Source organism: Callionymus lyra, chromosome 1 (assembly GCF_982586985.1).
Source record: "Callionymus lyra chromosome 1, fCalLyr1.hap1.1, whole genome shotgun sequence".
NCBI classification, from domain to species: domain Eukaryota; kingdom Metazoa; phylum Chordata; class Actinopteri; order Syngnathiformes; family Callionymidae; genus Callionymus; species Callionymus lyra.
In genome coordinates, this window is record NC_141818.1 from 40795597 (window position 1) to 40823282 (window position 27686).

Consider the following 27686-nt stretch of genomic DNA (forward strand, 5'->3'; position numbering starts at 1 on the left):
CTTACTCGGTCTTAAATAGAATTTAAGCAAACCAGCATTTTAGATGCAAACATTCACTGTAGCATGAGAGACAAAAAGTAGAATCCGTATCGAAAAATGTTATTTATTTCACTCTGCTTTTCAGTTACTAAAATAACTACCAACTGCCCCCCCTTTCTTTTAAATAAAACAGATTCACAAAAACATGTAGGATTCGCACATTTTTTACACCACACCAGTCATCAATGTGTGGCTGAAAATTGATATTTTCGCCCGTTTATATGGATTGACATACAAGAGACGTCAATCCAATTTCAAGTTTACCCAGGGGAAAAAAAAACACCTTATTTTCAGCCACACATTGAATGACTTCACGTTTTTCCATCCTTACCAAAACAAAAATAATCTGAAAATTGAAATTTACATTCCCTTTTCTCTTGCATGTAATTCCTCATTCATTAAGGTCATCTTCAAATAACATTCATACATTTTTTTAGGACACAAAACAGAATGAGTTATAAAAAAAAAAAAGGTAAACTATAAAAGTATTCCTCAAATCGACTTTTCATGATCAAATATTGGATAGGAAGTAATATTTTACAACCATAGACGCAGGTTATTTTCCCAGCATCAGAGATGTGTTTGTGGACCTGCAGCAGAGACACGGGGTTGTCTACTTCTGATGTGTCGATGAAGCTTCATGAAGCAGGGAAGCCTTTTCAACACACAGTATATGGCTTATTAAAGCCAGCATTTTTATCGCAAAGAGCGCCGTCTTGTGGTCTCTGAAAATAAGAACAATGCTTCACGATGCTTCATCGATACATCACTCGTGTCTATGGTGTTAAGTTTGGCCGTTTTCAGTGCTACAAGTTGAGAATTGAAGGCACAGCGGTGAACGAGACTATCGAAGTCTTCCAAAGTGTTTCCCCGAGAGTTTAGACTTCAGAGCTGTCGGCGCCGCTCTTGTGGTTCGACCCGGCGCTGTAGGCCGAGCAGGACGACGTGGCGTACTGCGGGAACTTGTTCTCTTTTCTGTTGCGCCGCACGAGCAGAACGATGACGGCGGCGAGCAGGCAGACGAAGAGGATCAGGCCGGAGATGCCCACCAACACGGGCATCGTTGAAGAGTCGGCCGAGTCACTGATGGAACTCCCCAGCAGGGGGCGCTCGAAGGGTGCGTCGCGGCCCGCGGGTTGACGCTGGCTGACCACCAGGCGGTCCGCGCGTTCCAGAGAGATATGCTGGATGTTGGTGCCTCTGTTGTTGTCGACGCCGATGTCCTGAGCTAAGGCGGGGCCGGAGGGTCCCGGGGCGGCTCGACGATGCCGCCTGCTGGCCACGTCGGTGATGACGCGCGGTTCCTCCACGCTGGAGACGCTGTGGTGATACTCGAGGCTGCGCTTCCCGATGCTGCGGTTGGCGTTCTCTCTGGAGCGGACGGTGTAGATGGTGTGGATGAACCACTCTCGACCTGCAGCGACCTGGAACACCAGACACAGGCATGAGAATTTTTCAATGCAATGCCCATATTCCTCCACTAGATGGCTCCCTTTGTTTACTCTTGTTTGGAGTCTGTAATTTGTATTTAACCATTTAACGTTTTTGGCCTTAAATAAAATATTATTTGTTTTTCTCATGCTTATATTGACACATTTAATACTTAGTATTTATCTTTTCACCATAATAAACATCGTTCCGGTTTGCATAAATCTAGCCAATCACGGAAGACCTGACGTAATATTAACCAATCAGAAGCAACAAAAGGCGGGTCTATCTGTCATTACAGCACCACTTGTCTAACGCCGTCACTCAGGATTCTTCACTCTTGAGCCAAACTTAAATCTTAAGAGATCTCGCTAAACTTACAGTAAATTCCCTAAACGCCATTTAATAGAAGGAAATAAACACTCTTTCAAAGATCATTGAATCAGTTGCGTCTTCCTTGTAATCCTGTACTATCACGGTCGTACTCTATACTGTTTAAATTAGATTTTCAGCCAATTGAAAGGTCTCATATAATAAATATGGCAGGTTAATGATTTGAATACATTACAATACACTTTAAATAAATAGATAATTAAAACATAATATTTCAGCTATGACTCTTATGTCAATGTCAAAGATGACAGGTTTATGAAGCTATAAATGAATATTTATCCACAATCGATGACCGCCATAGATCTAGAGGATGTAGACTAATGTCCCACAACATATCACAACGATTCAATATAGACTTGTTGAGAAATTATTAATTAAATCATATATTTTTATAGAAATTCATCTGTGTGTGAAGAATGCTGTTGAGATGTGAAATAACCAGTAGCCAATTAAACAAGTTTCCCTTTTGGGTTTATATACTTAAATTATATATGTAAATCTGACACTAAACCTCACCGCACGTCACTGGATTTAACAAACATTTTATTGTGCGGCTGAAGGTGAACATTTTTAATCATTTTGTGAATTGTGTCCAACAAGTTGGTGTGTTTCTTATATTTTCAATCATCCTCAATCTCCATAAATAATTCACAAAACACAGATTTTGAGACAAATATTAAAATATCAGTTAATTTGATTACATTTTAGTTATATTTATATAACAGTCCTTTACATGTCAATCATATCAACGGGGTATGAAAATATTCAGAGCCAAAGCAAAATATTGAGAAACACAAAAAGTATGTGTTAAAGACATATGTCTTTAATAATATTACATTTCTGCTCCAGGGTCAGTCATTACAGTTTGTTTCTTCATCCCTAAATCAAATCGAGATAAAATTCTTTCAGATTCTCACCTATTTCACCGTATTTTCACTTATATTTTTATGTTGAGGTCAACGATAGGATTGGAAACCACAGCCCCTTTTTTCTGCTGCTTTTAATCACTTTAAAAATACAGTGATCTAACATTTTGGCCAGGATTTTATTTAAATTCATGTCTATTTGTTACCATCATTTATTTACTTCCAAGAGAATCACCCTTTATTTGCCAGTTGGAAGCAAAACAAGGGATAAAATATGAAGACCAGAAGTTTAACTGTACCTGGAAAAGAGGAGACGAAGAAAAGGCGAATCCATCGGTTCCCGGTTGTCGGACCAGAGGAAGAGCCCCCGGTGTGTCTTGAGCCAGTGTGGCCTTGAAACTGACATCGCCGAAGGCCGTTGCCTGAGTCTCCGGTTGTGCCTTGTCCTGCATTACATCGTGAACTCAGAGAAGGCGTCGCACTCGCAGCCGAGTCAAACAAGCTCGCGTTTTCTTACCAAAATCTTGAACCTGTACAGCAGAGACGGGGAGTCCGCCAGGCAACCGTACTCTTTGTTTGTCGGGTTGTATTTGGGGACGTAGCCGTCCGCCCCGGTGCAGAGGAAGACCTTCTCGATGCTGCAGCCGAACGAGTCGCCCAGGTTCTGAACCGGGTCCACCATCACACGGCCGTAGATGTTGGAGCCTGGAGCGATTAAAAAAAAACAATCAGCCTTTTCTTCTCTTGGTGGTGTCGTGTTTGTTGCTCTACCTTCTGTGAAGGCGGAGTCAGAACCTTCTCCAAAGCCCATCGAACCATCAGACAACCACAAGTCTTTCCTGGAGAGCAGGAACATCTGGGTGTTGAGGCTGAACTCGGCTGCCACCGGGTCGCTCACCTAATCATACATACGAAAATAGATGAATTGTGTACATTCTGATGTGCTGATGAAGCTTCATGAAACAGTGTCATGTTGTTTAGAGGTCAGTAGGTGGCGCCTTCAGTTTAAAAGACAAAGGAAAAATAGTGCCATCTAGTGGACTCTGAAAATAAGGACACTGCTTCATAAAGCTTCACTAGTAATCACTGGTTCATTTTTTTATTACCTCCACTAATGTTTCACCGGGTTATTTTGCGACTAATTTCGTTATAATGCATGATCGATAAACTTTATTTTCGTTATACACACACCAAAATATAATTTTTAAGCAACGTACCTATAAATCCATATAACTCTGCGAGACACCAAAGCCTCAAGGTGCAGCTTGTTAGTTCCCAAAAATCGTGCTAAAACACTATGACAGATATTTGAGCGACACCACCAAAAAAATGGGGTTACTATATTTTCCCGACTATAAGACGCACTTAAAAGCCTTTAAATTTCTCCAAAAATGACAGTGTGCCTTATAACCTGGAGCGCCTTATATATGAACATTACCTGGTGGGTGACTTGTTTACAATTACATTCATGACTCTGCGCCGACTGAGATGACACGCCGTGGGCAGAATTACGTCATTGCGTCATCACAGGTGGGAGTAACGACGTACGTCACACATGATGGCGGACGTCTATGGAGTGATATTACTGAGTGTGTCTTGGTTGTTGTACACTCAAAATCACTCTGCTGCGCGCTCAACCAGTCATACACATGCGTTCAACATGTCATACATGCGCGCTCTAGCCGTCATACACGCGCTCAACTTCACTGCTGCGCACTTAACATTCGTCTGCTTACAACATCAGTCTCACTGCTGCTTTAAGCCTTTTAAACATCATTTGAACATCGTTACCATGGGAGTAACAGAGTTGTCAGAACGCTTAATAAAGTTTGACTTTATCTGACTGTTTTGTCGACATTCCCTATTTATGAAAACAGTTCTAAAATAGGCCATTCATTGAAGGTGCGCCTAATAGTGCAGAAAATACGGTATTATTATTTGGCTTTACGGATCTTTTAAATCATTTATCAGTGTTAAGACAGGAATTGTAACCCAAGTTACCGTTCTTCCTCGCTTACTGAGTGTGTTGTGTTAGCTTTTTCCTGAATGCTACAGCTAGCTGCCCTCCTATCAAGACACTATCCAATAATGTCTCCAATAAGAATCTCATCTGTTTCAGTAGTTCGGAGACCAGTTAAATATCCATCCTAAATCCAAATGAAACCACAGGTTTTATAGCATTAAATTCTCAGCTCACCTGCTGAAAGCGAATGTCCATGTCAAAGGTAAGTGGCTCTCTGGGGTGGCACACTGGAGGGTTGCTGAACTCCCCGTTGGGAGACGCGATACAGGGCACCATCTTCACTGTGTAGGTTCCCGAGTAGTCACGGACCTACGGATTAGAACAAGTTATTTCAAGCGTCTCTTATGTTGCGGGCGTGTTGTAGGGACTCACGGCAAAGTCCGACACGAAGCTCCACTGCTGCATGGGCTGGTTGTACGTGGGCTCAGTTCTGACCAGAGCCAGAGAGAAGGTCAGCCCGGGGTGGTCGGCACAGATCACCAGAGAGGACATGCTGGTTCCTGAAGACGGTTTGTGTATATTAGTGGCGATCGAGCTTCATGAGGCTCTTTTGGTTGTTCGTGCAACATAGACGGAGCTAAAGAGGCCTAAGATTATACAGCAAAGATTGCCATCTAGTGGGCGCTAATGAGTAGTGAACGTCTGATGAAGCTTCATGAAGCAGTGTCATTATTTTAAGAGTCCACTAGATGGCGGTCTCTGCACTTTTTTCCACTTTGTTTTGAACAACCGTTCTAATGAAACATCATTTTTTAAACTGATGGCGCCACCTACTGACCTCTAAACAACATGACACTGTTTCATGGAGCTTCACCCGTACATGACCCGCGAGTTTAATGTTGATGACTTTTGGAACAGGAGGTGGAACATCACCTCCAGGACTCACCTGGATGACTCATGACAAACTGCCCTCTGAAGCGGGCCTCGGTCTTGAAGTTGACCACCAGACGGCCCTCCTCGTTGATCCGCATGCTAGTCGGGTACATGGCCCCTGCGAGGGAAATGGTAGGTAGAGCTGAGCACATCTTCAGCAGCTTTAAAAAGCGGCTCCAGTACTGAACCTTGAAGCTCAGACTCCGGCGGGCTGCCGATGCCGTCCTGCCAGAGGATCGCCGTGTCGTACACGAACGTGAGTTTGAGTTCGGACTGCAGGTCGAAGTGCTGCCAGCCGCCCACAGCCACCGGAGAGTGGAAGACGTAGGACACGTGGAGGGGAACCCGCAGGGTTACGTAGGACTGCACCAGGTTCAGCACCTAAATTTGTGGACATATTGGATGATAAACAAAACTCAAGACCTCAAAAAATGAACCCTGGGCCTAAGAAGTTGTTTGATTTATTCTGACCCACCTGGCCGTCAGTGCCGATGGACCCCCCGCACTCGTTCAGGAGCTCTGACATATCGTAGTAGCTCGTGAACTCCCAGAGACAGGCCTCTAAATTGAGGTTCCTGTAGAAGCGTAGCGAGTTAGAGGACCGCATGAGGGTGCTATATTGATACGCTGACGTCTCTCCGATTATCTCCGGGTTCTTGGTGGCGTCCGTGATGAAGCCGTGGCCCGTTTGTATCTCATTAAAGTCCAGTAAATTAGAGCAGCGGTGGTTGCCCACACGTGTTCCATCCGGGCTCAGGGTGAGCTCGAAGTTGGACAAAGGTCTGGTAGAGATGACCGGAAGCATGCCTGTGCAGAAAAAACATGGTGAGGATTTGATGACGTGAGTTTGATACTTAAGAAGCCATAGTGTAGTTTACCATCCATGTGGGGCATGTTGACAGTCAGTTTGATGAGATTGGGGAAGTCCGGGTCGTCTGGTCCAGTGTAGCGGATCTTAGCAGAGAACGGTTCTGCTCCGACGGTGCCGGAGATACGCGGCTGACACATACCTGGAACGATGCTCCTTTTAATTTGACTTTTAGCTACACAAATGTTGTCAACATTCTTATCCTGCAACCCTAAATGCTCCTCACATTATGCAACACTAATAGACTCAGGGACTCATTCATTCCTCGTGCTATTAGAAGGATGACGTGCTGTTAGCGGCAGCAGCAGTTAAAAGCCATACAAGTGAAACCTTCAAACCTTCTCTTACTACAGATAATAAACTAGGATATACTTCCGTATCGTAGAAGTGTTTTATAAATATATTTCTAACTCCTTTGATGTAGGTTAACAAAGAAATGAATGAATATATAAATGGCTGAAAAAGCCGCCTTCACTCACCTTCCTCTTTGCTGATGATGGCGATGGGACTGGACAGCTCGAGGCCAGCATCTCCATTAGCATTAAAGGCACGAGCCGCGCACTGAATCCTGGACCCGGCCTGGAAGTAGATGGAGTCCAGGGTGATGGACTTGGTGTTGGTGAAGAAGGTGTTGGTGTCCACCTCCCTCATGGGACTAGTGACTCCGTCTGAGCCGGTGGGGGCGCTGACGCTCCAGCGGTACTGGGTGAGGGTGTCGTTGATGTTCTCAGCAGTGCAGATGGAACCGGTTTTGTCGAAGTCGTGGTGTTTGGGGTTACACGCCTGCATGAAGGACGACAAAGCTTTCAATCATCATTTGGCTATTTGTAAATTTGTTAATTTATTCTCTTTTGGGTGACCTTGTTGAAAAATCTTTATATTTTAAGACTTTTTAAAAAAAATATTTTTATAATCACTGTAAATGTTCCTACAGGAACCGCCCAAAGTTATGCAAAAAATTGAATTGACTCATATATTTGTTCATTTGAGGGGAAAAAATGCTTGTCTTAAACGGCATATATACTTCAACACAACCTCAAAACGTAGTCTTACTTGGGGTGCCAAGAAAATAGTGAACTTCATGATGCTTCTCGACACATTGCTCTATTTAATTATAGTTGATGGTCAGTAGAAAACGGCATTTAAATTATGTCTTTATTGTCATTTCAAGTGGTTGGCAGCTGTGATTGGTTATCTGTGCAGCAAAGCATCATGGGAGCTTTTCAGTTCAGTGTTGTTGAGGGGGACGGCATCTCATATAAAATTGTGATTTTGTAACTTCAGATAAATATTAAATGTTCTTCATTTAACCCTTGTCCATTGTCCATCCACTTGTTGCTATTAATCACTTAATCTAATTAAAATTAAGTGAATATCTTTCAGTTCATAAATCGTGTATTTTGGAAATGGTTTATTCATTTTTAATAGGGGAACATTTAAATTGGTCAAAATATATATTTTTTACAATTTATTTCACATTTTAATTTTGCCTTAAATTGTAAAAAAAATAAAATTGTAAATCTGTGTACGATTGCTATTCCCCTCAATCATTTAAATATTTAATTAAAACAAATATATGTACAGTATATCACTGTATTTCACACTAATGACAATATATATTGAAACAAATGTAATATTTCTGATTTAGCGAAGAGGACTGACATTATTTAAAAGAATAATTAGTTTAGTTATTACTACTTATGTCTTATTTATATAATAGTTGCAACATCAGTTGAATTAGATTGTAAAAAAAAGGGTGATTTGGAGTATAAAATGACAATGAAAAGTTTTATTTTGGACTCAAAATGCAGGCTGTTTCATTCCATTTTCACTAAATGTTCTACTCACCGTCACACACACTAAGGGGTAACCGTTGGCTGGGTTGGGGTTCTCTTTGGCCTTTCCCGTGTCGTCGTACATGAGAAGAGAAACGACGTGAGGCACCGCCGGGAACGTGACATCAGCGACGCTGTCCATCTCCTCGATGTACACGATAGCCTTGTTCATCTGGAAGAAATCAGGATTTATGTCGTGCATGCTAGGAAAAAGTATTCTTAAAAACAAAACTATAGTCGCTGGTCTATTCCTGACATCTGAGGCGTACGTGGCTGTGTACGTGAGCGGTATTCGGGTTGAATGTCACTGTTCTGTTTTTAGGGTCATCTACTATTTGACCCTGCCGGGACATTCCCCTCAACTTCTCATTCCAAAAGTAAAATCTTTTTATAAAGACTGTAAGGCTCAGGCGTGCTGACAGCAGTGCCAGCTGCTGTCAGCTATTTTAACTCCAATTGACACCGCATGGTACGCGCTCACGTTTGATCATACAGAGGCAAAGTGGACATGGCTGATGTTGTGGTTGGACCTAGTGGAGCCCCGTGACACTGGAGGACGTTCCTTAACCGACATTTGAAGCTGGATCTTCCTGATACGGTTTCCTGATTTGCAAAGCCCACTGGATGGCACCACTCTGCTCTATCTTTTAACTCAACTCAATGAACCTCAAACCAACCGGACAGCATTTTGAGCTCTGAAAGATGATGTCACTGTATCAGGAAACCTTATCAACCCATCAGTGGTGCCATTAAATATTTTGACATGTGTCTTCAGGCCGAACCAGGAGGATGCCCAACGGCCGATCGAATTCACGCAGGACAGATTACATCTTGGTAACAGCTGGGTATTTTCCCCTACATGCTCTAGGCTGTTACAGTTCAGCACCTCTTAGCCCTTTCCACCTCGGACACGCCATGTGTGTCTGTATTACCTGAACTTCCGCAATCATGTTGTCATCCGGCTTCATGTGGACGATGAACGCCTCTCTCATCTCTCTCTGGCCGTCGTACAGGATCTCCACCTCCACAAAATGTTCCTTTTCGCCCTCTTTGAATTCCACGTCTGAAATGGTGGAGGTGGGTTAGGTATGTGTGAACAAGGTTAACGACAGCTTGTTAGCTTCTCAATAAGTAACTTGTTTCGAGGCCATTAGTGCGAACGAAAAGGCCGACTCAGCATTTCCGTACGGACCGGCCGGTTGGGATCTCACCTTCCGAGAGAGGGTTGTAGTCTTCCCCCGAGGTCGCAGAACCGTCTTTGGTGTGGACCCTCACCACTGACACCTGGGACGTATCTCCCGTCCGTATGATCGGGATCCTCACGATGGCAACGTCTCCTTTCACCTGAGGCTCTCGCACACTGTACTTGATCTCGGAGAAATGGATGACGGGCTCTGAGGGTGCGAGGTCGGAATTTTACGATACAGAAAACAACTGATGGATAGAAATTAAAGGGCGTACTGTCTTTCTTGTCTGTGATGGTGATCAGCGTTTCTTTCTGCTCTCCGATGGAGGCTCCATATGGAGACTTGCTTTTTGGTGTTCCCAGTACGAGGCGGAGCTCCTCGTCCTCTTCGTGAACGGAGTCGTCCATGAGACTGAGCGTGCACGGCTTCTCGATCTCACCTTTTGGAGGAGAGACTGTAGTCAGCACCGGTGTTTGTAGGGATAAGTAGGAAAGAAAGTCTTGTTACCTGGAAGGAAAGTTACAATGGAAGCATCCGTGTTGGGCCTCTCGCTGTAGTCCATCATGACCTGTGCGGATCCTTGCCGCGTATAGCAGCGCACTGTGGATTTAAGGCTAATATCTCCGCTGCGGTAAATAATGGCTTTTATTTCACCATCAGCTTCATCCACCTTATAGGTTCCCTCTTTGAACTGGACTTTGGGCACTGGGAACATCGTAACAATCATGTTACAAACAGGTCGATCATAAGGTAAAGACTTGAATAAGATAAACTACTCACCATCTGTGATGGTGTCATTGATGGTGATGGTGGTCTTGCTTGGTTCTCCCAGCACTGCGCTCATGGGCATCCTAAGGACGAGATCAAACGTCTCCGGCCCCTCTAGCTCTGGCTGACCCAGGTCATCAAGGATTGTGACTCTAAAGGTCTGCATCGTCACCCCGGGGGCGAAATCCAGGTTGCGGCTGATGCCGACATAATCCAGTCCAGCTGATCGATGAGGAAACGAGCATATTAAGAAATGACAAAGACTCTAAAAGGCTCCGGATGTTAGCTCACCTTCTGCAGAAACGGGCTCGCTTTTCCTGGAACGAACGGTGACGGTTGCTGTCTTGGAGAGGTCAGTTCCTGTCCTCCAGACCTTCACCTCAACGTAGCCGGAACTCTCGTCTACAACATACTCGGGTTCTCCAAAATACAGAGAGGGCTCTGGAAAGAAGAGTCACGGGATTGTTCATCTCCTTCTCCATATTCCACAATTTATATGCTTATGAATAAACAAAATCTTCTTCTAATCCTTCTGCCAGGGCCTTCAGAAGCCTTGAAATGAAGGGCCCCAGACCATGAGTTGGAAATACATTTTTCTTTTCTGCGGTACTGAGGTCTACTGTCGTCATTCCTAACATTGATTCTGATTGGATGTTAAACAGAATCAGAATAATCTTTGTCTATTAGGACCTGATCAAGAGTTCAATGGGTGGTCAAGGCAAAGCTATGTATTTTGGTTTGAAGAGTGGTTTGGTTTGTATTCACGGTTTCGTTCTACAGCCAAAAACAACAGTTCATCATTTTGGTGTGGAGTGGTTAGAGGGGGGGATTTAAATGGCAGTGATAAGGGAATAATTGGCAAAGAAAATCAATGAATGAATGGAAGAGAGTGATGTTGTGGATAACTTAAGTGGAAATCACCTTTTTCAAGGCAGGCCTTTGACAAATACTTGACAATAAAAGGAGGCGTAACTTAAGAAAAAACTTAAATAACCATGCCAAGACAACATTTGAAGGGTGGAAACATTAAAGATTTTCTTGTGAGATTCATTCCAACATTTCTCTGGACATCTGTTCACTATTTTTTTTTACTCATTTTGTAAAAAACCCAATAAGAAACAAGGAGAAGTCATCGCTCCGATCCTCCTTTCTTTCAGACCTCAACGATCCAAACTTATCTCAAGCCAGACATCTGCGTCTGAACTCTGAGCCAAAGGGGTTGAGCACACCTGAGGAATAAGAGCTGAGTTTGTGTGTGTGGGCTCAATGCTTGACGGATGTTCCCAGCTTTCTCTGATCTGATAAAGCTGCGGGTGAACGTCGAGGTCCAGGTTTCACAGAGGCTACTTGGATTCCTAAAGAAGCACTGCCAATTCATCCGTCGTCACTTTCGTATTAGGCTCACCTTTTAAACTGGTCCATGCGGCAGAGGGGTCGAGAACCCCTGCACTATACTTTTGGTTGGTCATATGTTTTTTATCTAAACATTTTCAAACCTTTGGATGAATTTTTTTTTATCATATCTTGATGTTATTAATAATTAATCGATATTAGTTCATATTTTACACGGGTATAAACATGTTTAATTGAGGAAAAGTCGCGTTTAACATAATCCATAAATAAAAAGGTTTATTTAAAAAAAGTTAATTCCTTTTATTACGGATTGATGACTTTATTCTTGATACTAAACCATATATGGTAAAAAAGTCTTATTCGTTATTGTATTTGTTACACTATAATCATGATCATTATTAGAAATATATTGAAAGTGAAGAGAATTTTAGACTGCAAGGTAAACTTGCTGTATATATGTATACTGTGTGTATATATATATATATATATATATATATATATATATATATATACATATTTCCCACCCTGACATATACAGAATACATTTTTTTCTTGTACTTGGGTCGTCCATAATGTTAATCCTACATAACATATACATTTTTAAATGGTATGGCCCTTATACAGTAATCTATATTATTTAAAAGGTCACATGACAACTTTCACATCAAGTCCGGAAGGGAACTAATGCTGCTGCAGATGACAACTGGTCCGGAGTCAAACATCTCGAACATGCTCTCCGTGACATGCAGCATTTTAACAAGCTACTTAGTGTCCGGGGCGATGAGCGCATGTAGCTGTGGGATGGTTTGAAAAAAGGGGGTCAGGGGGGGCTTGATCACTAACAAACCCTAAATATCAGTGGGAGAAAATCAAAGTCGGTAACAAAAGACGCCTGATGGTGGCAAGAATTCTACCAGCAAGTTTCAACAGGCGGCAGATGATGTTGGGTCCATGTGGGTAAACGTACAGAACAGACACAATGAACTGCATTTATTAGGGGTGTTACTTGAAGACCCACCAAGAAGTATGAGTACAATAGAGGTTTACACTCTTGTCTCTTTACTAGTCTGGGAATGCAGTGTGGTTATTTATCTGTAAACCTCATTTGTTGTCTAGGATAAAAAATACTTTTTAGACAATGTGGGAGAAATGTGCAAAATGTTTAAAGATGTTTGAGTTTATGATGAGTTAAATGGTGACCTAGAGTAATTTATCATCTTTAAGGAATGCGCTGCTTCCCCAACAAAAAAAACTAGCAGTGAAGTCGAGTGCAGCAGGGAAAACATGCCAGTCATGTGGGCTCCCGTCACAATGGACCCCCTCTTTCCACCACCTGCCTTTTGGTCCACCACGGACAAAAGGACGTCCTCTGTTTCCCCCCGAGCTCCCCTGAATGCCAATGAGGACGGGGCTGACTCAAGGGGAGGTTTTCGACGCTTCCATCAGTCTGACCCGGAACGTGACATTCACCGGGGCGGTGACTTTCCCTCTCAACACCTGTTTATTGCTTCATGTTTTTCCCTCCAAGATGAACGATCAATGGAGCTCAGGCTTGGACAATAGAATTTAAATAGCATGAGGATTTAAGGGGTTTCGTTGTAGCTAATTTTGACAGAGTCGCAGAATCGTTCATGTGTCGCATTTGGATTCATCACAGCTTTCACCCGATCTTTTTTGTCTTATTGACTCACCGTCATCGTTGTCCGGCAGGATGGTGACCTTTGCCGTGGGGAAGTTGGTGCCCACTTGCCCGCCCATGGGCATGCTGAGTGTCACGTTGAAGCTCTCCTCCTCCTCATACAAGGAGTCGTCGATAATGATGATGCGGCAGAATTTCTCGCGTTCACCTTTGTCGAAACGCAACACGCTGGTGTGGTCCTCTGGTCGCGAGATGTAATCCGAGTAGGATAGCACCGTACTGGGAACAGTACCGGTAGCTGTGGCTAATGGATTTGGGGAGCGAAATCCCAAGGTTAGGCACTTGATGGTTAATATAATAAGCGATATGGTGTCTTTACCTTGGTGAGTAGAGCAAACAACCATAAGCTCCTGACTGGCGTCACCAGACCGACGCACCGGCACCAGCAGCTCTCCGATGTCTTCTTCAATTTTGTACTCAGCTTGAGGAATGAACACGGTTGACTCTGGATTCACATAGAGACAAAAAAAGATTAATCATCAACATTTCCAATAGTTCACATTTAGTCGAGCAGTCACCATCTCCAGGGTCCACAATCTCCACTGTTGCCGTGTCGGGAAATTCAAGCACCGCCATGACCGGGTCAGAAAGTTGGATCTCAAAGGTCTCCGAGGTCTCGAACTCTTGATCTGTGAAGATCTTCACTTTCCAAGTTGCTGTGGTCTGGCCTGGGTTGAATTGGACCTGCTTCTGAGATTTGCCACGGAAGTCTTTGTCCACTTTGGCGGTCCCGTCTTTCGTGGCGATACCTTCAGAAAGAGACGGCAGATGTTAGGCCTAATTTTTTGATTCTGCCACTTTCTCCTCTTGGGGTAACAAAGAAAGAAAATCAGGGACTTAACATTGTGCCTTCAAAGGGTAAAGGCAAAGCTATTAATGTCATATCATCGTTTCATGCAAACATTACTTGATTCCTGCATTATTCCCAATCAGGAATCAGTAACTCTTAGACATCAGTAGCAACAAAATTTGCACTTCAGTTATATGGTGGTCATTTATTTAAACGTGAAGTTAACCATTATTGATAGCTTAATGGTGCAAGAGCATCAGGGGTAATATATTAAACAAGCCAATATTGAAAAGTCCTGTATCAAGTGGGTGACCATTTTGAAATGATACTTAAAATTTAAAAGAAGATCACAAACTTTTGAGTTACGTTGCTCTCACTGACCAAAAACAAACCTCAGTGGAGTTGAGATTATTTAATGCACTCACTGACGAAGGAGGTCTCTCCCAAGTATCCTCGCCGTTTGAGCGTCACCTCCAGGAACTTTGAGTCTTCATCCACCAGGTAGTATTCCTTTTCCAAAGAGATCCACGCCCAGTTGAGCCGGAAGGGCTGAGGGTAAAGTTTGTTTCCACCTGCAAGGAAGTCCCGTAACACATAAATATTAAAGTAAATCAAGGGTAATCCATTGATACACTTGAATAACATTCACCTGCCGCCGAGTCTCAAACTATATATCCGAGTCCTTAATCCAGGCTCATGACTTATTTAATCCTCCGAACCAAAGCTGTGAGATCTTTTCTGGTCACTGACTCCGCCAAGAGGCTCAGAGATGTTTCATGTTCGACCAGATAATCTGTTTTTTTTCTTCTACTTCTATCTTTAAAATGGCAGTTCAGGATCTTGGTGACCCTGAACTTTTGATGTGAAGTGGGTCATGGTCAGTGGGTTCTTTAGATCAAGGGGAGACGAGAGAGGTGTCTCTGCTTAGACCTGCATCAGTGGGCACGAAGACAGCAACTCTGTTGACCTGCTTTCAACAGCCAATAGAACTTACATTTATCCCAAATATATGTGTTTTTTAACTGAACACTAAATATTATTTTGCGTAAGCAGGAGTGACTGTGTCGCTTCCCTGACCACAGCGAAAAAAGTAGTAACTGTTGTGCTTCAGTGAGAATGAAAGAGTGACGCCTTTATGCTTCGTGACGGGACTGAATGAAAACACTGGGGTGGCACGGTAGAGAATGGGGGGCCACTTACTCGGGCATAAATATCGACATCAAAAGCGGCATCTGGACTTTGCATTGTCATTTATTAAATAAATATGCATATATTATGTTACTCCTCTCCAGAATTAACTTGCACAACAGGAGTAAGTTTACGTTAGAGTCAAAACTTCAGCTAGTTTTAGCTAACTTGACCTTAGTTGTATTCCTGGGGTCTTGTTTGAACCTCCATCATGTTTTTGGACATGTTGGTGCTTCTAATAAAAGCACTGACCTCTACTGTAATGTCTTCAATGAACTGTGAATCTACACTGTTACACAACGAACAAAGGAGTGTTGATAAGTCTTCTCTGCACCAACTAAAGCAACTCAATCTTAGTTGAAAGAAATCAAAGTCTGCGGTCCATGGTTATCACAATTATGGTTGCGTGTCCTGGCCGACAGTCGTGAATGAATCTGATACGTGGCGCAGCTCAGATTGTCGCTATCATCGCAAGGAATCAAAGTGACAAGGAGCTGATTCTGCCGTGGTAACAGATTCATGTCGTTTGAGAACAACGGAAGTTTTTTACGCCGAAAGATTAGTTCAGGAACACGTGTTATTAGATAGATCCTCAACTAGATCGCAATCTGGTTTCAACCCTTTTGAAAGTATCATTCTTAGCGTGGCTCAGACAACATTGAGAACAGGTCACTTCTATTTCCACACTCTAAATTCTTCTCTCAGTTCCCTGAGTTCTTGACCAGCCTGGTGCTTAAATCAGTGAAACTTGTGGTTGACTTTAACATCCATGTGGATATGGTCACTGAAAGCTTGGCTTATACGTTCAATTCCACATTTAAATCAATTGGCTTTTCTCAGTATGTAGATGAACCTACTCACTGTTTAAACCACAACTTAGATCTTGTACTAACAGTTCAGGAGGTCGTCAACACTGAGTCTGGTTCTGCTCCAGGTTTCCGCCTTCTAAAAGTTTTTCCTCGCCACTGTCACGCTGTGATTCACTCATTGTTGTTTCGCTGTTTTTTTTCTTTTCTCCAATATAGTCTTAGTTAAACTGTTAAGTGTCTTGAGATAATTTTGTTAGGATATGACACGTTGGATAAAATAGAATTGCATTTGAATTATTAAACGGGCAACATCTCTTGACTCCTGTTTTTAGATTATTTCTCTGCTCATAAGTTCCGCGGTGATGAAAAGTTTCATCTTTCCGTCTCCGTCAGAGCGCAACCCGAGAGTCGTCCAAGGAGCATGTTTACAGCCGCAGAGCTCATGAGTCCTATATGCGTCGCAAAGGATGTTTTGTACACAACCCGGAATACAGTCTGGTACATGACGCGTATCATTTCAAAGTTAATACTCGAAGCTAAACAATACACAGGTCCTTGTGTGGCATCAGATGTGGTTGAGTCAGATCACTCAAACCGACTTTTCTGTTAACCAACGTGGATCAATGGGGCCGACACAGAGTGGGGTCAGAGTCTTTTTTAACACCCCCTTTTTGTCCGTCCCGGCTTTGTTCACTCATGGGAAGAACAACGGAGAGCGGGCCACCGAGTGGGTGGGCCACAACTTCAGTTTGTCGCACCACAGGGAAGAAAAGGAACCACTGATCTCTCAAGTTCTTTTATAAGTTCATTGTTCGCGCCTCTCCGGGACATATTTACACCGCAGTACGGGCCATACATAGATGCGAGGATCGAGGGTGAGGCGGGAGATATTGCTGATGTGGAAGGCCCATGTGTTGCCTGGACGTTGGAGAGTGTGATGCAAGAAAGAGCAACCTTCTATGAATATCCACATCAAGTGACACACATTCCAATAATTGCCTTTCCTCATTAATCTTCCAGCTGCTCTAAATATGGCGGCGGTTCAGGGCAGCTATTAAAAGTACTGACGCACCAATATGGTTGGCTTTAGAGTAAATTGGAGGCATTTTGTTACAAGTTTCTTGAACACTATAAACCACATGTTTAAGCACTGATCAGGTACATCCAATCCCTTAAATTATGAGGTAATAAAACCCATTGTATTTGTAGAAAAATGTACTTCATGAATAAAAGATTCAAAGATGTACATTGTCAAAAATCAAAATCTAATTTACAAAGCCGATGTACGAGGTTTGATTAAACCTGAAAAGTGGAGTCCCGACAGGATTAAAAAGAAGTGAGAGGTGTCAGACAGGGTGTTAAAGGCCCGAGCCTGGTCTCAAGCTGGGCGGAACAGGCCGTGGCACCAAGGCCAATAAATCTCCCTGTGACTGTCGACACGGGTGAAATGTAAGAACCCAAAACACCGTTAGGAAGTCTGAGTGTGATGTGGCCTCCTCACTCTGCCAAGACTGAAGGTTCCTGCGAGAGCATTATTCCTCTTGCAGAACACTTCCCGAACTGGTGCGTTCAAGGTTTTTTGAGTTATCAGGTCATCTGAGATTGGTTTGTGTTTCTGCAGATCAGGGGTCAGGGTGACGGAGGGCTTTGAAAGCAGATAGTCCAGGAGCCTTCCCTCTCACGTACACCCACCTGTCTGCTTGGGATACCACTTCCCCTCGGGCACAGCAGTGTCTGTGGACTTGGAGTCTGGAGTCTTGGAGGAAGTGCATTCCTCTCCCAGCAATACACCACGATCACATAACACTCCAGTCTATGATCCCTCTTGATTAATGTAGAACACAGATTTGAGTTATGATAACGGATTTAACGATTTCTTTTTATGCAGCTGAAGTGAAAAAACAAAGTTGTTGTTGGACCTCATGTCCACTTTATGATCCTGTGATCGTATATAAACTCAAGGTTATATATTCACCTGTCACTCTTTGAAATATCTTGCCATGATACTGAATCAGCTGAGGCTTATGGTCTAATATAGACTTGAGTTTTTCACTAGTTTATGCAATTGTTCTTTGAGTAAACTTGACCGGCAGAATGTCACATTCTTATAATACTGCAGAGAAAATGTGGTCTTTCTTCCAAAATGTTTTTGTGGTGGATATGTTTATCATTATTTGATTTATCATTGTGTTAGTTTTGCATTGCTATTATGTTAAATTATTATTTTTCACCATTGTTTAATCAATATTTGTACAATTATGATAATTGTTCTATAAGTATTTATTATTTTTAACATGTTTACTCATGTCCTAATAATATAATGTGAGAAGAATAAAGGTATATCAAATCATAATAAAATGCCTTTCAGGAAGTATTAATCAAAATAAATCATATAATTTATTTTTCCTCTCAATGCAGCCTGTTATTAAATGCTTCACAGACTAGTGCTGAGCCCCGCCCTGCTGGCCCTGGGACCTCAGGACCAGAGGAGAGAAATCTTTTCAGGCTGTTGCTCCTAAGCTTTGGAACGATCTTCCTCTCTCTTTGCGCTTGATGGATCTACTGACTCCTTTAAGAAACATCTTAAGACGTTTCTATTTGTTCAGGCTTTTCCTTGAATTTCTCGAACTCATGTGTTGTTCTCAGTATTATCTTGATCTTTAAAGTATGTACTTTTTTGAGTATTGTTTTTGATTGTCTAAGCGCTTTGTGACCCTGGTCTCGAAAAGCGCTATATAAATAAATATTACTTACTTACTTACTTACCTCTGGGATAGCGGACACAAGTTAGTATACAAATGTACTTTAATATTTTTGAGTGTAAGCTATTAAACAATAGTAATCTGTCATCATCAGTAGTCAGAGGCACACGTACGACTGTAATGACACCAAAGAAAAACCCTAAATAAAAAACAAGAAGGTCAGCAGCGAGGCGATCACCAGCCTGTGGGATGGTCGGCCACTGCCAGATGATATATGTCAGTCGAGTACGTGCTTGTAAACGCAACTATTTACTGCTCAAGTGTTTGAGGCTGTGAATGGCTTCAGGGAGTTCTCTGACCTGGTCATTTGCTGACACTTTATTGGTATTCCAATAGACATTCTTCCTCTGACAGAGAGAGTCAGCCACGGTAAATTAAACTGTCACTAAAAGACTATAATTTAGGCAAATACAATTTATAGTCACAAGATGAGATTACAGAACTTGTGGTCTATTTAATCATGGTACTTGGAAAACCATGTTTATATAACTGTTTGCATCAGAAAATAACCCTATTTAAGATAAAGAAAAACATGTGAGCATCCAGTCATTAGGTCCAAACCAAAGTATGTAATAAGAATAAATATTAATTTGTTAATAAATAAAAATATATATAAATGCCAAAATAAATTACATAAATGTATTAAATAGTTGTATTTGCATGAGTCATCACAGAATCTCTTTATTTTCTTGAAATGAAAAACTGACGTGAATGCCTCTTTTCCAAATGTTTCTCGTGACCAGTGGGTCCACAGTGCGTGAACCTGAATGACCACTCCTGACCTCTGAGTACAACACTTGTTACACAGTTACGACGGCCTCGTTTCAGCTGTGGTGACCACACACAAGCGCAATGCATTGGACCCGCGAGCACAGATCTGGCCCCGAGGGCCACCTACAGACTGTATTTGAAACGATGAAACTTTTAATTCAGAAACGTGGACACATTACTTAAACTACACTCTAAGAATAATGATTGTTGTTTTAGAGATTAAGTGTATTTCTGCCTGTTAAAATAAAGTGAAATAAAAGTTTTCTTTTTAAAGATATATTTTTTTACATTTTTCATATATATTTACGCTTTTTTTGTTCTTCCTTTCTTTTTGCTCGAGGGCCTACGTAACAATTACAGGCCCTATAATTGAGTCCACCCCAGTTGTGAGCAATTAGATTAACAATCGGATGTATTTAACTGTCTATTCCATTCAGGAAATACATTGACTGTGTGATTGACTTTTAAATGATGGGATGCAGGTTGAGCTAGTAATATAGATATAACTGTTTACTATTCACTTCAAGGCATTCACAATAAAAGTAAAAATCTGTTTAGGAATCTCTCCTCCACAGATAGTCCACCTACTTAGATTCATCGGCAGATAAGGTGGCCATTAGTGCTCATCCCCTGACGTGCCCCTTCTTGTCCGAGAAGCCTCCACTTCCCCACCAGATAACCCCTCCAACACTTGGCGGTCATTTCTCTTTTTATCTGTGATTCAATCTCGCTTCTGTTGTTCTGTTTGTTTGTGTTTCTTTCGGCCAACATGGAAGCTGTTGACGACATGTGTTTTCATGTGGGAAGACCTTTGAGATCTGTGCATGTGAACTATGAACTTAGCAAAACTACTTCTTTTTTTTGTTAGGAAAATCAAAAGGTGTCTGGAATGAGAAAACAAAGGATAGAAGGTAATCCAGTTGGTTTTCCGGCAGGTTTAAGCTTCACTCAAATATTGGGATATCAAAGGACATTGAGGGAAGGAATCTAAAAAAAAAAACCTCTTTCTACTTCTACTCAAAATGACATTAAAGTCAGAAGAATAAATTGAAAAAAAGATGCATTTCTGAATTCCTCCCCAGAAGCCAGACTCACTGCTTCTTTTGAAACTCATTCAGCATTTAACTCACACCCCTCCTACTCGTCAAGCTGTCACCCTTTCAGTGCGCCAACGTGTCAGTCATGGCCAACCGCCTTAAGTCTTTGTGATGCAAACACCAAGAGATTGACAGAGAATGCCAGGTCAAGATTTGAAAGGCCATTAAAGGCAGAATCAAATCTGAGGAACGGCTTTCGATGGTGTTACTTTACATGAAAAGACACTCACCGCCATCTTCGACTGTGAAGCGGAAGATGTCACTGGTGGCGTTGCTCGTATCCTTCAGCACGTAGGAGATTTTCATGTCGTTGATATCAGCTGATGACGGGAAAGAACAGAGACAAGTATAAAAGTGATGGATTTAGTGGATGATGCCAGAAAGCTTATTATTACTTCTTGAATTAAAATATTGTGTGTGAAAATATTTCTTACCTTGTGTAAAGGTCTTGATGCTATCGTTGCCCAAAGCGGTGTTAATGATGATCCCATGCTTTGGTGGTTCGGACACAGTGTACTTCAAGACTTTCTGAGGACTATCACGGTCCTCTGACCGCAAGGCCTTGTTGGTGATCACAAAACCGAGGTGGCCTGTTTGCAGAACCTTCAGTGAAGGTGCCGCTTTGTTAACAACTATCTGAGGCACGCCGTTGTCCACTGTGTTGATGTGAATTGTCATCACTTGGGCTTTGCGTGTCTCATAGATGGTGTTGGGGAAAACAAAAAAATCGTTATGAGTGCCGTCCGTCACCGTGAAAGAGAAGCTGTCTTCGTTGGTCTCGGTGCTGTCGTGCTTGTAGCTGATGAGGTTTTCATTAAGGTCCTGCTTGGTGAACGTGGTTATTGGTTTTGTCTTGTTAAAAAGGAGCTGTCCGTGCACCGGAACTTGTGTCACTATGAAACGAAGCAGGTGGTCTGGTGTGTCACGGTCTTCAGCAGACAGCTCGAACGGTGTGATGAGTTTGGTCTCGCCCTCTTCGACGACAAGAGTGCTTATTGTTAAGACTGGCTTTTTGTTATCAACGTCAGTGATGGACACTCGGAAGGTTCTGAAGACTGGATTGTTACCATCTGTTACCTCGAACTCAAAGCTGTCCATTTTCATCTCGTCATCTGACGTGTGGATGTAATAAATCTTGTTCCCAGCGAGCTGCAGTTGGGTAAAGGTGGAAATGGGGACGCCTGGGTGGTCACTGCTCTCAAGATGGCCTCTACTTGGTGCACGTGTGATACTAAAGCTTAGGAACTCATCTGGACTGTTGATGTCACTAGTACTGAGCAGATCCGTAGTCAAAGTCACCTTCCCTCCCTCTTTCAGGGTCACACCTTTGTTGACAACATCTGGGAAAACCATATCCATGCTCCCGATGTTGATGTAGAAGTACCGATCGATGAGTGGGTTGATTCCATCTGTGATGTCAAACTTCAACAAGTCACGGATACCGACCTGGCCGGTGTGGACGTACTGGATAAGCTCCTTGTCGACTTCATCCTGAGTGAAGTTCATTCCCAGGGTGATGTTTCCGATGACGTTACCAAACTTTCCTACACGCTGCAGGTAACCTTGACCAGGACCGTGGCGGACAACATATGTTAGATCTCGGTCTTCAGAGTCCAGATCAGTTGCCTTCAAAATCCTGTTGCTGATTGTTTTTGTCTCGCCAATCTCAATATCTAACCCATCGTTGATGGTCATTCTCGGCGTCTCATCGTCGACGGGGATAACCATCACAAGTACAGTTTTTTCAATTGTGTGTTTACCGTCTGACACCCTGATTTCAAAGCTGTCTTCTTCCGTCTCCGAATCATCATGTTCATAGACGATGTTTGACGTCTCTTTAATCTCCTCCAGGTCGAAATTGTCAACCGGGATGGTCCCCGTGCTCAACTGTTGCACGATTGTGCCGTGTTTGGGGAATTTGATGATCTCAAAGTGGAGTTCATGTGCAGGAACATCAGCGTCACCGGCGTTCAAAATAGGCGTATCAATAACGAGACTCATGCCCTCCATGACCACAAACTCACGGATATAGATCTCGGGCTTTTCATCATTGGCAGGAATGATGACGATTGGGAAAAAGTGTCGATCGGAAAAGTTAATACCATCAGAGCAACGGAAGGTAAAACGATCTTCAACTGGTTCCACGCCTTTGTGGATACTTTGAACGTAATATATATGACCGAGTGCAATGTCTTTGATATCAAAGGCTGTGATTGCTGCTCCTGCCCTGGATTTCTCAGAGCCTGCTGACGGCGAAATGTTCTCCACATAACCAGATGTCGGTTGGACAATAATGGTGCACTGGATATCTTCATTGTCCGTGTCAATATCTTCAGCTTGAATGTGGTCTAAGGTTATGACGTTCTTCTCCCCTTCGACGACGACAAACTGTTCTCCAACGCTAACGATTGGTGGAATACTGTCCACGGGAAGAATTGTCACGTGAACGGTCACCCCTTGCACCTTGTTGCCGCCCACGACCCACTGCTCCGACATATCAGTAAGAGTCAGGTTGAAGGAGTCGCTTTCTTTAAACGGTCCAATTTCACCAGATGTATGTGCATACACGACCGCTCCATTAATAATGTCCTCCTGGGTAAATCTCTCAGTCGGGGCGCCGTTAAGCAAGATCTCACCGAGCTTCGGAGCCTCCTCCACTATAAATGTAAGCCTCAGATCATCCGTGTCTTCATCCTGACCCTGGATAACATTGGTAGTTATCTCTGTGGCTCCATTCTCAAGAACATCCAGAGTGGCTCCAAGAAGACCATCCGGAAGCACGATGGTCGGTGTCTTATCATCTACAGGCTCGATTGCAATTTTGATATGTATCGGCACCTCGTGAAAACCGTCACTGATATCGATTCTAATGACATCATTAACCGACTCCTTGCCATTGTGGATGTAAGTAATATGGCCACCAGCGAGATCTTCGAGGACAAACGTTTCTCCATTTGACATGTCAATGCCCAAGTATTGTAGATGTCCAAACTGAGGCGTCTGAGTTAGGGTGAAGACGATGTTGTTGGCATCTGTATCGGTGTCTGTGGCATACAGGTCCTTCTTAGTAAGAACATATGCGTTTCTCTCCATCACTGTGAACCCCGTGTTTGTGATGCTAGGAGGTTTATTGTCCACTGGTTGCAGGAAGATGGTAAATAAACCATCTGCTGTGTTACCAGCCGTGTCTTCCACGATGAATGTGAACTGAGCTACCTTTGGTGTGATGCCCAGTTCCTGGTTTGGCGGTTTGTAGGCCACTTTGTGGTGATTCACCTGCGCCTGCGTGAACTCTGTAACTACAATGTCAGGGTTGTCCGTCAACACAACTTCACCCAAGCGTGCAGGGTTGTTGTCGTCTATGTCAGTCGGAGGCTTTGTGATGGTGTATTTTAAATCCCTATCGTCTGAATCCAAATCGGTGTAACACAGGAATTTCTTTTGAAAGAACGTCAGCTCATATTCCTGAACCGTCATGTGAAGGGTCGTGCCTGGAAGGAGCTCCGGGACAATGTCGTCAACGGGTTGGATTTTAATGGTTAAGGTCTGTTCACCGGATTGATTAGGGGGATCGTTGTTGTCCTGCACTCTGAACACAAACAGATCCGTCACAGTTGTCGTGCTATGGGGTCCGATGTGGCGATAAAACAGTTTTCCATCAAGAATGTCTTGCTGAAACCACTCTGTCACCACCTGCTCAAACATCTCGTCCGTCTCGCTGAACTTCCAGCGTGAGGGGTCGGTGGGAGGCTCCACCTGCCTCAGCAGCAGCTCTCCTATGGTAGAGTACGGTGGCTCCAAAATGAACTTTATACTTGAGTCTTCTGAATCGATATCAGTGGCACTCAGGATGAACGGGGAGATCTGCATGACCTCATTTTTATACAGCAACATGCCAGTGTTGGCATTAATAATCGGAGGCTCGTCATCAGTGGGAGCTATTGTGATGGGAAATAAAAACTCCACTTCATGGCTCCCGTCTGTCATTCTGAAAATAATGTTATCGCTGTAGGTGTCGCTGCCGTCATGCTGGTACACAACTACTCCAGCATCTAACTCTGCTGGCGTAAAAAACTTCCTTCTAGATCCCAAAATCATCAATTCGCCGTGTTTCAAGCCGTCGACGACTGTGATTCTCACATCCTCCAAGTTATCTTCATCACTTATTTCTAAATTCTGCCCACTGGACAGAGGTCTGGACTGGCCTTCAAACAATAGCTGCCCTGTATTTTTGGTCGCTACTGGTGCCAAGGTATTCATTGGCTTCACCACAATCATAAATGCAAAGGGATCCGACACAGCGCCGTCCGAGTCTACAATTTCAAACTCAAGCTGGAAAATTCTCTCCGTCTCTGAATCCTCTGACGGTGGCTTATAAGCTATTTTCAGGTCTTTGATATCTCTCTGATAGAAGGATGTGATGGGCAGGTTCTGATCATCTGTGCTGATTATGTAGCCCTGTTGCGGCCCGAGGTGCGAGGTGATGTTGAAGATTAAATCATCAGGGTCGGTCTCCACGTCTTCGGCGGCCAGCATGTCAGTGGTGATGGCTGTCATCACAAACTGATCCACCTCCATCATCATCATCGACACGAAGCTGGGTCTTGGCGCTGTGTTTTCTGCCCCCTCCCTGATTCTGACCAAGATTTGAAAGTGCTCTTGCATGATCGTGTTCCCCTCATTGTCCTGCAGCTCCACCATCATAGGAATATAATCTCTGTTCGGTGATTTAGTAGTAGCAGTGTGTTTGTATAGGATGCCCAGCTTGACAAATTCATCACAGTCGATCATTTGTCCACTGATGGGACTATTTAAGAGAACACCATACCTGGGCAGACCTCCAGCTCCGGCAAAAGTTGTCATCTTACACTGAGTGACACCCTCCTCAATCGAAAACTCCAGATTTCTATTGTCGATTGGATTGCTGTCCCCGTGGAGCTTTTCGACATTTAAGGGCATATTCCTGGTCAAGACCTCGAGCTGTTGGAAAACCACTTCCACCTCCAACATGAAAGGAACGATGATGGTGTCTGTCTGAGAATCATACCGCAGCTGCAGTTTCACTCGATCCTTGTTCGGGCTCCGAGATCCAAAATGAGTGTATTTCACTTCATCAAGTCCAAAGGAACACGGGAACCTTTTAGGCGTCAGCGCCCCTGGCTTCTGGGCCAGCGGGTCATTGTCCAGGACAGTGATGTGGCAGCGGTCACCGGGCTGGATATCGATCACTAGGTCACTCACAGGTTCCAGGAAAACTGACTTCCCAAGTGGAACCCTGATCCCATTGTTGGCGATGATGATGCTGTCTTCACTCAGTCCGGACCCGTGCTGGTTGAGGTGAGACGGGTCAAACGGCTCAGCATCTACCACAGCAGAGTATAATGCAGCCGCAACGAGGCATCTCAAAAGTAGTGATTTTTGCAGACAACCAGCCATCTCCACTGCTAGTTGCCTTGCAAGTAAAAAAAAAAAAAGCAGCGGATTTCTCTGCCTGCTGGTGGTCTTCTGTCTCTCTCTGTGTTTGCAGGAGCTCACTCTAGTGCGGTGAAGGCTGCAGGACTGCGCAGGTAAGAATGAAACAGTAGACTGTCTTTGACTCCGACTCCTCCTTCTGTCGGCACAGGGAGGGAGCCTCCTGCCCCCTCGGCTAAATTAAGAAAGGCCATTGGACATCATGGTGAAAGTGCTCCCCCAACCAGCTCTTAACTTTATCTCCCCAGCCAGAAACCTCTACTCTTAAAAGAAACAACGGACAATCAAACAAAACATTGCATTAAAATTTTAACTTTTCCTTCATATTTTGACTTAAAATAAACTACACTAATAGGAAGTGTCTAGTATTATAAACAGTAAGTACACAATTCTTCAAAAGTCAAAAGGATTTTGTGGATATATATATATTAACTGTATATTAACTATATAATAATACAATATAATAATATATTTATTCATATTTTACGTACTATTTGTTGTTAAGATTTAATTTTGTTAATCTAAAAATACACATTAAAGCTAAAGATGCATGTGAATTATTATTAAAATGTTATCGGTGAAGGTGTTCTGATTATTAGTTGATTATTTAAGTTTGTTGATTATTTATTTCATTTTGTTGGTTAATTTTATTTATTTTCTTTAATGTCTTAATTAATGTATTCATGTTTTGCATCGTGGGTCAGAGAGGACCACAATTTCATTTATGCTGTATGTCTTAATACATGCATATTTGACAATAAAATGACTTCACTTTACTTGTTGCCATTATTATTATTTAATAAAAATGACTTAACAATAAAACTGATAATACATTTCTTATTAGTAAGATCGATATGCTTTTAAGTATTTTTCCCTTTTCTTTTTCAGGTATTATTGTGAAAGCTAATGAGGCGGTGTTGCCTTTTTAAGATTATATTTAGCCCCGACCAAATGATGCAAAGGAGAACTGACAAGATGATAATCTTCCAAAATCCTCCGCGTTATGTTCTTGAGTCAGTAAAGCTCTGAGGTCATCAGAGTGGGACGCAGCGGCACCAGCGCGACCACAGGTCCCACACCGAGGGACAATAACCTGCCTCAGCTGGTCGACCAGGTGGACAAACAAATGCAGGGAACAACAAGTATTTTATGTGAAAGAACTGTAGAGAAAGATTTGGATTGACGGCTGAGAATCTTTTAGAACTGAATTACTGGAGTAGATTTAAAAATAAAAATACAAATTTTCCCTTTTATTTTAAGCATGTAGATCCTAAATGATATGTTCATTCACTCAACTACACATAAAATGTAAACAGGAAGCTCTCTCGGGCCACGCTGGTCTTGGACGAGGTGAGAATGTGAGAATGTGTACTCAATATAGTGCACAAGGTCAAGTTCAGATAAAAATACCTGGAGTCCTTGTATGGATCATGGGTTCAGAGGAGCCTGACACTCGGTGATGTGA

General features: G+C 42.9%; 1 protein-coding gene across 1 annotated transcript; it reads right to left on the reverse strand.

Moving 5' to 3' along the window:
• Positions 1-917: 917 nt before the first annotated feature.
• On the reverse strand, positions 918-26427 carry frem3 (Fras1 related extracellular matrix 3). The gene is made up of 24 exons (XM_087807756.1): positions 21184-26427; positions 20980-21069; positions 14548-14694; positions 13851-14081; positions 13652-13777; positions 13325-13576; positions 10572-10721; positions 10293-10502; positions 10020-10217; positions 9787-9951; positions 9537-9719; positions 9258-9388; positions 8339-8497; positions 6970-7273; positions 6501-6632; positions 6098-6429; positions 5811-6003; positions 5636-5740; positions 5122-5249; positions 4924-5058; positions 3498-3624; positions 3244-3431; positions 3026-3172; positions 918-1463 (listed from the first exon to the last, which is right to left on the reverse strand). Exons 1-24 carry the CDS (start codon positions 26183-26185, stop codon positions 918-920), a joined length of 9381 nt encoding a protein of 3126 aa, XP_087663882.1. The 5' UTR covers positions 26186-26427.
• Between the last annotated feature and the right edge of the window lie 1259 nt (positions 26428-27686).

Coding starts and splice junctions, on each gene's coding strand:
- frem3 (XM_087807756.1), bottom strand. CDS start 26,185: ATGGCTGGTTGTCTGCAAAAATCACTACTTTTGAGATGCCTCGTTGCG. Junction 14,082..14,547: donor GGGAGAGACCTCCTTCGTCA/GTGAGTGCATTA, acceptor CTCTTTCTGAAG/GTATCGCCACGAAAGACGGG. Junction 10,503..10,571: donor CGAGCCCGTTTCTGCAGAAG/GTGAGCTAACAT, acceptor CTCATCGATCAG/CTGGACTGGATTATGTCGGC.